Source organism: Tamandua tetradactyla, chromosome 11 (assembly GCF_023851605.1).
Source record: "Tamandua tetradactyla isolate mTamTet1 chromosome 11, mTamTet1.pri, whole genome shotgun sequence".
Classification (NCBI taxonomy): domain Eukaryota; kingdom Metazoa; phylum Chordata; class Mammalia; order Pilosa; family Myrmecophagidae; genus Tamandua; species Tamandua tetradactyla.
This window is the reverse complement of record NC_135337.1, coordinates 51,032,313-51,045,597: the sequence shown is the minus strand read 5'-3', so window position 1 is coordinate 51,045,597 and position 13,285 is coordinate 51,032,313. Positions and strand designations below refer to the sequence as shown.

The window sequence follows — 13,285 nt, the reverse complement described above, 5'->3', positions numbered from 1 at the left end:
GAATCAAGTAAAAAATTTTATCAATTACACCAAATAAATTTTTGTAGGAAAATAATCCCACCATCTAACTGGATCATCAATTACTCGTCATGTTATTGAGATGGAGAAGAATCACCTGCATAAGTATGAATTTGGGAATACAAATTGGCACATATTCTTTGGAAAACTAATTCTGAATATATATATCAGGCAGTTGAAAGTGTTCATACCCTTTAAAATTAAATTTCCCTTCTAAACTGAGGGAGAAATCTAAATAATAAAACAAAAGTTTTATGCGCAAAGACACAGTCTGAAAATATTTTTTCTATCATAGCAAAAATTGGGATGCAATACAAACAGTGAAGAGAACATTTAAGTTTGGGGCATACCCATATGATGGAATAGAATACAATCATTAAAATAAGGTTCATAAAGATGCTGTTTCAAAAAATGGAAAGTGTATGTAAAGCAGAAAAAGAAGCATACAGAATTGACCAGAAATATGATTTAAATGGTCAAGCCCATATTGTGTGCAGTCTACTATGCCCCTCTCACATCCAGTATGATTGTATTAATCTATAAGTGTGAATACAAAAGAGAATAATGGGAAATATAAGTGTGTTAGCAGTTATGTCTGAAAGGAGGGCTTATGTGTGATTATTCTACTTTTTTATATTTAAAAAAATTTTTATAATTTATTAATGTTATAATTTAAAGAAAAATCTCATGTAAAATAGTCAGCCTACAATTCCATTTTAAATCATCCAGACACATTTGAAAGGTTCTTATTTATTAGGCATTTACTGACCCTTTGGGGAAGAAAAAAAAATTTTTTTTTTTCTGTTTCTGATCATCTCCTCTGGTTGCATCAGCAGCCTGCAGTCCTCTATCATGCTCAACCTAAGTATCATCAATCCCCTTCATGACTCTTTCTTTTCTTCTCACCCACTTTCTCTGTTCTCACACCCACTTTTCACCAAGTGTTATTAAATTCACTACTGATCACTTTGGCATCTTCCATTCATTTCCAGCTCACTGCAGTCATCCACGCCCACCAATCCTCCTTACCAAAACTGAAACTACTTTCGGCAAGGACTCCAATGTCTGTGTCTTCTGGTTCTAGCCAAAATCTTTTCTATGTAAACCTCATTTTATTTAATTACTGCCTTTTGGCTTCCAGGACAGCATTCTATCAGGCGAGTTCTTCCACCACTTGAAGGTTCCTTTCCATTCCACGTTATTTCTCCCGAGCCCCTGTGATGCATACAAGATGACCAACCTAGAGACCTCAGAGTCTCTCTGGGCTCCTTCTTCGGCCCCACTCCTTCTGGTTCAGTCAGTTTAAATCTTCAGGATTTGTGTGGACAGCTGCAACTCCCCAGCCCTACCACCATGTCTTAGTCCACACCCTCTGGGAAGACCCCTCTCGTTGGTGTTCCCACCTCCATCCTTTCCAGCTCCTTAACCTGCCTCCCACACTTTTTCAGCAACATCATCTTCCTAAAACAACTCTGTTAATTTATTTCACTCCCCTCAATGAAAAACCTATCATCGCCTCATCACCCGCACACCAAACTTACATGGAAAGAAAAGACTTTCCAGAAAGTGGTTCCCAACCTACTGGAACCGTGTCACTTCCTGCCACTCCTTCCAACCAGTCGTGAGCTTTTCTCTACCCACAAAGTCCTCTCACACCTCTGTGACCTCACTCCTGCTGTCTTCACTCTCCGGCATGACTCTCCCACATGTTCCTGTGATAAACTCCCACTGAATCTTCAAGATCCAGTTCAAATAGTAAGAGCTCTCTTCCATTTCTTGTCTCCCACGGAGGCACATTGTCATTCCCTTCTTTTCTGAGCTCTTTCTGTACATTTCTCTCTTTTCGTACTTAATCACCATAAATTGTATTTTTTAAAGAATGCCCCTGCAGCTCCAGCACACAGCTTCACACCGGCGGGCAGGAAGCTTGCTATTAATGTTTGTTACATGGGTGAACACATGAACATGAGTACAACAGTATCACTAAACAGAATCATCCCGAGCTAAATTGAGATAAATGTCATGATTTACATGGAAATCTTCGGTTTGTTTCATTATATATTTTATTTATTGTCACTATTATATATTATATTGCATATTATGTTTAATATACATTATATTAACATTTACCTAAGATATTTATATCACTCTGAACTTCAAGAATGCACAGAGACTCTTAAATAATAGCATATTTCACTGTTATGCTGTGTCAGGATGTGTCAGATGTGTGAGATTTTAGAAAACTTTACTTCAAGGACGATGGCTAGGCTAACACTTAACTCAATGTTTCTTGATTTCTTGAAACTAGGAACTAGGTATAGATTAATTTCACAGCGTACCATTTATTTTCTAGCCATAGTTGTAGAATTGCAACTAAAACTCCAGTGGGGATAATTTAAAGCACAAATTCATCAGATTGTTAAATTTCCTCTTAATCCTCTGATTTTTCATTCTTTATTCAGGGCCTCCATATGTAAAACCATCCTGCATGCAATCACAAAATTAAGTATCCAAAAAATGTTATCTTTTGCATGTTAGCCCCTATTCTAGTATCCAAATTCCTTAGACACGCAAAGCCTTCTACTGATTCAAAATTGGTTTAAACTCTGGAAGGACTCTTAGTACTTAAATTTATTTCGGTTTAATTTTAAAATTCAATGCCATTTTAAGATTATTTCCAAGTATCTAAGTGCCAAATTTTATACCCAAAAATTCATTTAATTTGACTGTTGTACTATACTAAAATTCTATAAAACGTTCGTGTCATACATTATATAACTTCCCACGAATAAATTGTTTCTAAAAGTAAATTTTATTTTTGTCTGTTTCAAATTATTTCTTGTAAAACAGAACATTTTTGCAGTCAAGTAAATTTGGGGACCTAAACAATGATGCTGTGTAATTTCTTGCACATGATATAAATCACAAAATGAATTCCTAAATTAACAGATGGTATACATCTTAAGTGAACACAATACTGGCTCAATATATGACATCATAATAACAGTTTTAGTGGAACTACACTTAATATTGGTTTACTGAAGATTCTACAGTTGTTCATAAATGTTTATTGCGCTCATAGGTCAATGGTTTTATGAGCCAATTTTTCTGATTTACTGCTGTATGGTCAAGCCAAGAGGTGATATGCTCTTTCACAGAGATGAAAATGTGTTGATGCTTGAAAGTACGAGTTCCACGGAGCAAGGCTGAAAAAATTTATCAAGTTAGCTGAATATCCTACTTAAAATGCCATGTCGGATTTAAAACAAAATTCTTGATGGTTGGGTTGTGAATCCATGCTGACCATTGTCGCCTAAAGGAGGGGGAACAGCAGATGTCTCAATGCCTATTCCTTGAAACCTAGCATATGGCTGAGCTTCAGAACCTTACAAGGATAACAGGTCTAAAATAATTCATGGCAGTGGAATTATTGATATTTAAACAGATGTCACTTTTTTTTTTAGCAAATGAAAATGGAGGTACAGATGGTAAGGGCTGGTATGTTTTAGAGTAGCCATTATGGATTAAAAATCTGTATTTGGAAAATTAAGTATCATTAAATATATAATGATGTCCATATTTTTGACCAACCAAAATGGAGAAAAGCTTACTTTAGGCTCCTATCTCCTAGCAGCTACCTAGAGAGACAGCATATTTCTCAGGTGCCTTGTTCCATTTTCTTTTTAATGAACTGCAAGAAATAATCTCTTGCTTCAGGATACAAGAGCATTATTAATTATCATGCTAGTAAATATCAGTTAAGAACAAAATAGAAAATACTTGTACCTCCATATCGAGAACCTTATGGAAAATAGCCTGGGCTAAGCATTCCCGGATATATTTTTGGTGATCCTGCTTCATAATATTTAGTTTGTATTCTTTTTCAGATAATATTCTTCCACTTCTTGTGATCTGTCATAATAAATGAAACATACACTGAGATTCAAGATAAAAATGTGTTGTTAATTACCAAAAAAGGGAAAGAGAGATAGAGAAAGTGGCAGTGTTTCTAAACCTAAAGGAGTTGATAAACTTATACTTTTAATGAATATTTCATTGGGGAAAAAGGAGCGAGGCAGTCTCATATACCCCGCATTGAGAAAACGCACAGGTGGTACACTTGATGTTTAAAACAAGGCTTTCATTAGAGCAACAATTTTCCCTTGATGGAACCCAGGTGTTCTTTTCATTTCTCTCTCTTTTTTTAAAAAATACATTCAGGAAAGAAGGAGGAGGAGAGCTACCTTGAAACAATGGACAGGAGCAGTGCTCACAGGATTGCTGACCCCATAGCAAATACCGTGAAGGGCAAAAACATATAAACTATAGAGGATCTCATCAGTTTATATAAAAAATTGGTTTCATTATTTTGTTTTCACATTGATTTTTCTGCTTTCACTCTCTAGCCCAGTATGTAATTTAATTTGTTGCTTTCCGAATTTCACAAATTTTACTGTATGGCAGATGTTATGTATTCATATAAGTCTCAACTGGCATCAATGGCATTCCAGGAATAGCAGTTTCTATTTATTTGTTATTTATTTATCCCTCTATCTAGCTTTCTAGCTATTTACTTTTTCTTCTAATCCTTCTTCTGAGCATATTTGTTGTATTTTTTTATAGCTCCTATCAACAGAGGGTTTTATCTTTCTGGATTGCTCAATTCTTGTTTTCTACTTCCTTAAACCCTACTCTTCTCTTTAAGTAGAATTCAAGTCCATGGTTCTCCTTAGTTCTTTTCTTAATTCTGATAACTTTCATTTCTCAACACTGTGGTTGCAATACCTTGGGGTGTTGAGATCAACTAGAATTGCTACATGTGATTGGTTATTGCTAATCTTTGTTTAATAAACACAATTGTTTGCAGTGGAAGAAAGATGTGTGTTTATACAAAGTTGCTTGGAATTACAGATCAACCAGTTAAAACTTTTTGAAATGTGTTCTACGTGGGAATATCACGTCATGTGGGTCAAACTGGGTGGGGGGAAAGGTTGAGACCATCTTACACTGCACCCCTCTGGCCCTTAACACATGCTTGCAGTTGCTATTTTCCCTTGGGGAATGTCTGATCTCCCCAAACAGACTGGAAGCTCCTATAGGGCAGAGGTTCTCAAAGTTGAGCCTGCATCAGAATCAACTGAAGGGCTTGTTGAGAAAACAGATTGATGGGCCCTACGCCAGAGCTTCTGATTTAGGAGGTCTGGGGCGGAGCTCTAGAACTGGCTTTTACTAACAAGTTCCCTGGTGATGCTGAACACTGTTGGTTCAGGGACCGCATATGAGCCACTGCTCCAGGGAAAGGACTATATCGTCCTCATTTAAGTTGCCATGCACATGGCCTGTGGGCGATAAAGTGCTTGTTAATGATATTGATAAATAAACACAAAGTCCTTCCAAATACACATGAAGCTTATAGATTGCCATCTAAAGAAGTAATGTTAATAGTAATGGCAATAATTACAACCATTTATTGAGCATCCCTAATTGCCATAACAGTCCTGAGAGCTGGGTATCATTATCCTCATTTTACAGCTGAGGAAGTTATGGCTGAGAAAATTAAGTAAGTGATTTGGTCAAAATTCTACAGCTTGGATATAGCAGAGCCAGGGTTTCAGTCCAGGTTTGTCTGATAACAAAACCTGAGTCCCAGGAGATGAAAAGCAAGAAAAAGCAAGCACTCTGAAAATCTACCCAACTAGGGCACCAGGCATATAAACAACAATTAGAAACGTGATGCATTTACTTTCAGTACCATAGCAACAATAGTTAAGGAACCCACTATGTTTTAAAAAGGTGAACAGCTACAATCTTCAATCGCACACCTCCTAAAACCACTTCTCTTTCTTTTAATGAAAAAATACAGTATTGTTTTAAGGTTTTTACATTATATAGACTGAGAGGAAAGGGAATATCTGTAGAAAGGACAGTTTAGGGGCTGATGAAAGACACTAAAAAACCATCACAGGGAATGAAAGAGTTAAGAAAATTCAGTGGGCAATTTTGGATTGTTCCTGTCTTCCATACTATTATTCTGTGATTATTAAAAACAATAATTTTTTTCTGAAGACAGTAAAGTCTTCTCTATCCTTAATGTCTAACCATTCCTGGCTCATAGACTATATTCAATAAATATGCATTGAATACATGAGCAAATACACAAACAAATGAAATATACTGTTGGAAACTCATAGGGACTTTTCCTCCATAATTTATAAGTTTTCTTCACAGTCTGTGATGTCTCTTTCCTTCTTTGAAACACATCCTCAAATAGATAAATCAAAGCTTTGAAAAGGAAGGAATTTTGCAAAATAAGGTGGAGGAAAAGAGGTCATTGATTGCTCAGAGAAGAAAACAAAAGACAGGAAAGTATTGGTCTTAATAAAAAAAGAAGATGGGTGGAAAGCAAACCAAATCTTACCAGCCCTGATCTTAAGAGATGCCGCCTTATCCTTGTATTGTTAAAATATCCAGCCAGGTGTTTATCCATAAGGCTATTATACGCTGCAAGTAATCTGAAACAGAAAAATGAAACCATTAAGGTTTTATGAAGTGCTGCTTGATAACCAAGGCAATTATTTACTTTCGGAATCCCCAAACCATGCATAATCATTCACTCCTCTAGCCAACCAGTCATTCATATATGGATGCAATAAATATATACTGAGAACTTATTGTTTTCTTGGCTTTTTGATAACTACTGGGTTGCATTCCTAACTATGGGTGTCCTACAAACAGTAACAAAACCAACCAGGAACAACTAAAATTGGTTGCAAAAAATCCCGCAACAGAAAAAGACCAAAAGTCATGGGAACACAGAGAGGGAGCCCCCCAGCCTTGAGCCTGTTGTTGGGGAAGGCTTCACAACCCCTCATAGAAAAGTGGGGGCTCCTTCAGCAGGCTCTTCAGCCTCCCGTTACATACCCTCAACTCTGGTTACTGGAACTTACCTGCAGTCCCTCAACACATTCCCTCCTGTCTTTGGAACATAACCCCCAACAGCCCCTCTACTCGAAAGGCCTTTCCCTTACCTGTCAGCTAATTGGATTCCACTTGTGATGCACAGTGTCTCTTCCTCTAGGAAACATTCCCTGCTACACACAGGGTGTGATGCATTCATTACCTTTCACTCCACTCCTGTAAAATCCTGAGTTACATTACACATTACACAATCGATACTTTTTTAATCCTTGGTTTCCTCTGCTAGATACTGAAAATTGGGATGGTGTATTATTTCTGGTGTCCCTCTTTGGTGGTATTGATTGCATGCCTAAGCAATAATATGTGCCCGGTAAGTGAGGCCACAATTTTATTTAGGGCTTGTTCTTACTGGCATAAGTTTTTAAGTTTAGGATCAGCATTTTAGGAATGTTAACTTCCTCATATACATCCCGACCATTTCATTAATTTCCATCCGGCATAGATAACCTGTGATTTTTAGGGTCTTTTAAGAGTTAGTGGTTGGCCAATCTAAGTCCATATATCAAAATTTGAAGCTATTTTTCTAAGCTTTAACCTAACATTCATTAATGCTATCTACCTTGCAGAAACATGTACACACATATACATACACAGGCATGTGTGTATACATACATGCATGTACATACACATGAATATGGATATATATATATATAGAGAGAGAGAGAGAGAGAGGCAGAGAGAATGAGAGAACAATCAAGTCTAACAATCCTAAGGTAAAGCTGTCTCTTTTTTAAATAATGCATACACCATTACCTGCAACATATATTTAAAATCTGTACTTTTTATGAGGGGCAGGTCCTTAACTTATCCCAAGACCAGAGGAGGGACTCACATTATAGAAACGAGTACACTGTAATTAGCAACAATGGTATTTATCTGCTTGCAATGCCTTAATTACATGGCGATGGTATCAGTGACCTTTTCCTGTCTTCCCCTGAGCAGCCCATTGCCGGAAGGTTCCTTGCTGTCAAATGGTAAGGGGAGTTTAATTCTGTCCACAAAAGAGACTGAAACACAATTACAAAGCCCCGAAGCCAAGGTGCCGCATGAGGGTCGCAGACACCCGAACAACTACGGAAACTATTATTTCCCTGTGCTTATATAAAAAGATAACCCGAGGGCTTCAGTAACGCACACACAAAACCAGTCCCAAATAATGCTTTGAAACCATCTTTTAAATGAACTGTCTTGGTGTCCTACAGTTCATCAAAGGTTTCCTGTCTCCAAAAGGTCAACGTTGTATCCCTTTACCCTTTCTGAATCTCAGAATATCTTTTCAGCTCCTCATTTCAGAGAGGTGAGCAGGTGTCTCTCAGCCCTAACAATCATGAGCCACAGTTCACAGATTCTTAAGATAAATCATGAGGGTGGCATCATATACAGTCTTTTGTCTGTTTTGCAGGCTCCAGTTGTTTTTTTTTTTTAAAAAAAATCAATAGTTTTGGAATAGCTGGGAATGCTAAAATCCCCATCAAATGAAGTAGGGCCACAAATCAGGATGGCATGGACCCTCACATCCTTATTAACTGACAATACAGTCCCTTCTTTAAATTCAGACTTTAGAATTTTGAAAATAATTTAGGTTCTAATAAGAGTACTCAGCCAGCCTTGGCGCCACCTGATTTTTATACTGCTGTCCCCAGATCCTACTGCCCCTCCCTTCTGGTCTAATAAGTCTGGTTGGGTTGAATCCTTTGTGCCCATTGGCTTCCTTGCCTTTCCGTGTTTAGGAATGATTGCGCATCCCTGATTGGGATGCCATTTGGAAAGCAACTCCCTCCTGGACTATCACACACCACTGACCTTGGCAGGAGAGCAGAGTGATAACCCGCCAAGCAAACCCAGACTCAACTGTTTTCTTTTCGGACCAAAATCAGTTTTTTTTTTTTTAAATCTACAACTTTAGAAATGAAGTAATTACTTGATAACAAGAAATCACACTGGAGTAAATTAAACAAATATTCTGTAAAATAGTCAATGCAAGCATTTCCACGGCATACCATATGGATGGCATCTTCGTTCTGACCCTAATCCTGGGTGGGTCAGTGTCATGGCCACATCCTTGGTCTGTCTGGTCCTTTCTGCCCTGGTCCTCCTCCTGGCCATGGGTGGGGTGGGGTGGGGGGAGGGATGGGCTTGTAGCCCCCTTTGCATTTACTTAATTGTGAGAGCTTTGCTGACGAAGCCATAGATTTGGATTAGTAGAGTGTTTCTGATGTTTCTGCCTTTGCCCTCTACATTCACTGCCACTGTTTTGTTTTCTTCTTTTCTCTCTTGCTTGCACTCGGCATAACCCTGGGCCAGATGCGGTCGCCTCACCCTGGGCACCATGATTGTGCTGAGCTTGAGCTTTCCATTACCTGTGCATGCCACGCTCTGCATCTGTTGTCAAAGCTGGACTTCCTGGTCATGCTGCTGAGGTCTTTGTGTCCCCCAAGCCCCACGTCCATAGCGACCGCCCGCCCCTGTGACTGTATTATCAAGTCCACATTGTTTATACACTGAGCTCACAACCGCATGGCCAGACCTGCCTAACCTGTCTGCTTCTTTATGTGACGATCAAGGCTATTTACCCGTCCCCAAGTCACTGAATGGGCAAAGACCCATGTTCTGGTTCAATGCACTAAGGAAACAGTCCCCTAGGAAACAAAGCCGCCCTGTTTCCATGACAGATTCTGTCTTTCCTATGACAATACCTTCCCCACATCCTCTGCAGTGCCTGAGGATTAAAGAAGCCAGTTGCTGAGTCACTGGGAGAACCCCCTTCCCAGCTGCGGCCTATCAGCACTTAACCTTCGAACCCCTGCCACCCACTGTGCAGAAAATATATGTGATTCTGTAGTAATAAAAGTCAGTGATTCCTGATTCCTATCAATCTCTCCAGCTGACCCCAAAGACAGACAGTCTCTACCATACAAACCCCAACTGAAAGGAGACACTATACTAGCTTTTCATCACAAACATTTATTGAGCACTTTTATCAGGGTGTTCTGTAAGGCACTGGGGACACAGAGATGGCACCTGCACTGCCTTCCAGCCTTCTGGAGCTTCTAATCTAGTGGGGGGCTAAATGATGATAGATAGATAGATAGATAGATAGATAGATAGATAGATAGATAGATAGATAGATAGATAGATAGATAGATAGAATTTTTTCCTGTATCATAGGCTAATTCACTTACATATAGTTACTGTCACACATTGTGCCATGAACTGGGGAAGGAGTATATCCATAACTATAGATTACAAGACATTTACACATATAAATTTCATTTCTTTCAGGCTCCAGGATGCTATCATTATCTACTTATAGCTCTTGCATCTTTCTGAAATAGAAAAGCTTCAAAACAAAGTATTCCTTAATGGGGGACCAGGTCAAGGAAAACCTGAGGCAACATTTCTGCATGGGTTGCACTGCTGGAATTCTCTCATCTGGCCTGCAGCATGCTTTAACCCCAACCTCCTCTAGCCACACAGCCCCTCTCCACACCGCCCCTGCTGAGGGAGGGTGGTTGGCACGCCAACTCTGGTCCAATCCTGTCTTCACCACCACTGGCTCTGCAACTGTGAAAAAATGACTTTACTTCCCTCTGCCTCAATTGCTTTATCTGTAAATTTGGAAAAATCACATACATATATCATATTTAAAGGAGAGGTTGAGTTATGAACACACGAAAAATTCAGAACAGTGCCTGTCCCATCCTAAACACTTAACAAGTGTTAGCTATTATTATTATTATTTCCTCTGCCTCTCTAGACATTTCAGAGTAAAGCAATATGATCAACTAATTCACAGAGAACAAATAATGAATAATAAAAATGCTACATATATATGCCTTTTAAAATAGAATGCCTGGAGAATGTATTCAAGGAACTGAATCACCGGTGGTGTAATTTCAGAGATTATGATAGTTGTTTATCCCTTATCCAGGCATATGCTCATAAATGTTTAACAACCAGCACTCTGGAAAAGAAAAACCATGGTTTATAGCATTTGCCAATTTTCGTGGTGTAAATATTTCCATGCTACCAACCTCATGCCACTCACTGAAAACATTGCACAGAGATGCACTACGGCATGTTTCCGCCATACAGCTATAATCAATGTACATAACCTCAAACAGTAGAATGAAAACAGTAAACTGAGGTAAAACAAGTAGAAAGTTGTGAGTTTTAAGTATTTATTACCTTTGCTTTAAATTTGTTTTATTTCATAAGGTCAATATAATTTTTAATAGTGGTGTTGTTTAACAATTGACTCTCAAAATTTCTAAAAATTGAACAACTGTCCCAGCACACTATTATGTGCCACCAACGACATGTGCAACAGTACACAAATGATGGATTTCCCATCTCCATTCCTGAAAATATGAGTGAACACGGAGACAAACACAGATATAAGCTATAGTACTTGAAGACGACTAGTCCTTGACCTTTCTGTTTTTTTCTCTTGGTACTCTGGATCTCAGAATCTCTGACTGTCATATTCAGGCAACAATGTGGAAGGGAAGTGAAACTGGTCAATGTAGTGGCAGGAGGTACCTGTGGGGTTCTTCCCAAAAGTAGAACTCAGAAAAGTGCAGGAGAGAAGGCTGCCTGTCTCCCAGCCCCTGCTAGAGGAAGCTCCATCATCTGTCCACAAGGGAAGGGCAAGGGAGGGTTATGGTGGCCAGGCTGTTAGGGCATTTCTGTGCTTGAGCTGTAAGGCATGTATCTAACAGCCAGTACCCTTTCCCATTCCCCAGCTGTTCTCCAACAACCGCATACAGACACCCCCTGGTTCCTCAGTCCTCATGAATACTTCCCACATGCACTTCTTGATGCCCTGGCCAGGTCACTGAGGCCCCGCCCCACTCCCGGAGGACAACGCATAGGGCTCATCACACTTGGCTGTGCTTACTTGATCGGTAGTCTTCCCCGACAGCTAGACTATAAGCCCCTTGAGAGAAAGATTGCTTTGCAAAGAAAAATTTTCACAAAAGGACAAAAAGTTTACTATCAGATAAGAGCCCCAAGGTTGTAAAACAGCCTGACTCATGATTAAAAAAAATTTTAACAATGAAAATTTACTCCTAATTCATGCTAACTTTCTGTAGAGAAAGAAATTTTAAGATATGTGGATGGCACAGGTGAAGCTCAGGTTTTACATGATGTGCTACAATCAGCTGAACAAAAGCAATCGCCTATCAGCAAGAGAAGCAGCATCTACCATGTAGTTACCAAGTATTACTTATGTTTCTGGCACTGTGCTCGGCTCTTTCCTTATATTTTTAGATTAGCAACCCCACCAGAACCAACAACCTCACAAGAAGGTATAAGGTTCCCCATTTTGTGGATGAAGAAAACGAGCCTTAGCTTAAGTCACTTGCCAAAGATTATATGATCTCACACTCATTCCTGATAACATACAATAGACCTTAGTAAAACACCATCCATCAGGGCTTGAAAAGGTGGGGACTGGCTGATGCAAGGTATATAATGATGGGGAAATATGATTTAGGAAATATTCATAGGGAAATGAATTCCACCGATTCTCCAGATAAAGAGATAGGAAAAACTCAAATGAAAATCCATCCAGATGTAAATACGTAACCTTCATTTATAATTAGCCATATCATTAGCATAAAACAATGTGCTGCAATCTTTAAATCAGCTTATTCTCTTACATTTAGATTCCCACAATTCATTTTACACTACAAATTTCCCTAGCAAAACCTGCACAAAGAGAATATGCAGAATAATTCTGACAGGGCCAGGGTGGTTTTATTTAACCCAAACTGTGACTCAGCTCATCTGAATTTGTGAAGTTTGTATTTGTTTCCTAGTGTTGCTATAACAGATGACCATATAGTGGTAGCTTTTAAAACAATGTGAGTTTATTATCTTATATATCTAGAGGTCAGAAGACTGAAATGAGTCTCACTGGGCTCAAATCAAGGTGCCAGAAGGACTGCATTCCTTCTGGAGGAAGGAATCTATTTTCTCACTTTTTCCAGCTGTGAGAAGGGGTCCACTTTCAATGACCTTCTCATAGTGCTATCTCTCTGTTTGGGCCTCAGTTCTGTCTCCTTCATGCTCATTTAGGGCCCCTTGTAATTACACTGGGCCCACACAGATAATCAGGATAGTTTCCTTATTTTAAGGTCAGCTGATTAGCAACATTAATTCCACCTGCAAACTTAGTCCTCCCTTGCCATTTAACATGCATGCTCACAGGTTCTGGGGATTAGGATATGGGCATCTTTGGCAGAGAAGTGGGGAGTTGTGGGGGGAGGGATGTCAGATGGGG

At 39.0% G+C, this 13,285-nt stretch overlaps 1 protein-coding gene across 3 annotated transcripts in view; it reads right to left on the bottom strand.

Annotated features, from left to right (window-relative positions):
• The window catches only part of ERICH3 (glutamate rich 3), a 113,371-nt gene that overhangs the window by 82,133 nt on the left and 17,953 nt on the right, over positions 1-13,285 (bottom strand). For 2 of the 3 annotated variants that reach the window (XM_077120611.1, XM_077120613.1), the window contains exons 2-3: positions 6,437-6,530; positions 3,805-3,930 (exon numbers count right to left, since the gene is read on the bottom strand). In XM_077120611.1, coding sequence (XP_076976726.1) covers positions 3,805-3,930; positions 6,437-6,530 — 220 coding nt within the window. Of the gene's footprint in view, positions 1-3,804; positions 3,931-6,436; positions 6,531-9,356; positions 9,453-13,285 lie in introns of those variants that run through there. The other variant, XM_077120612.1, reaches the window with a different exon arrangement.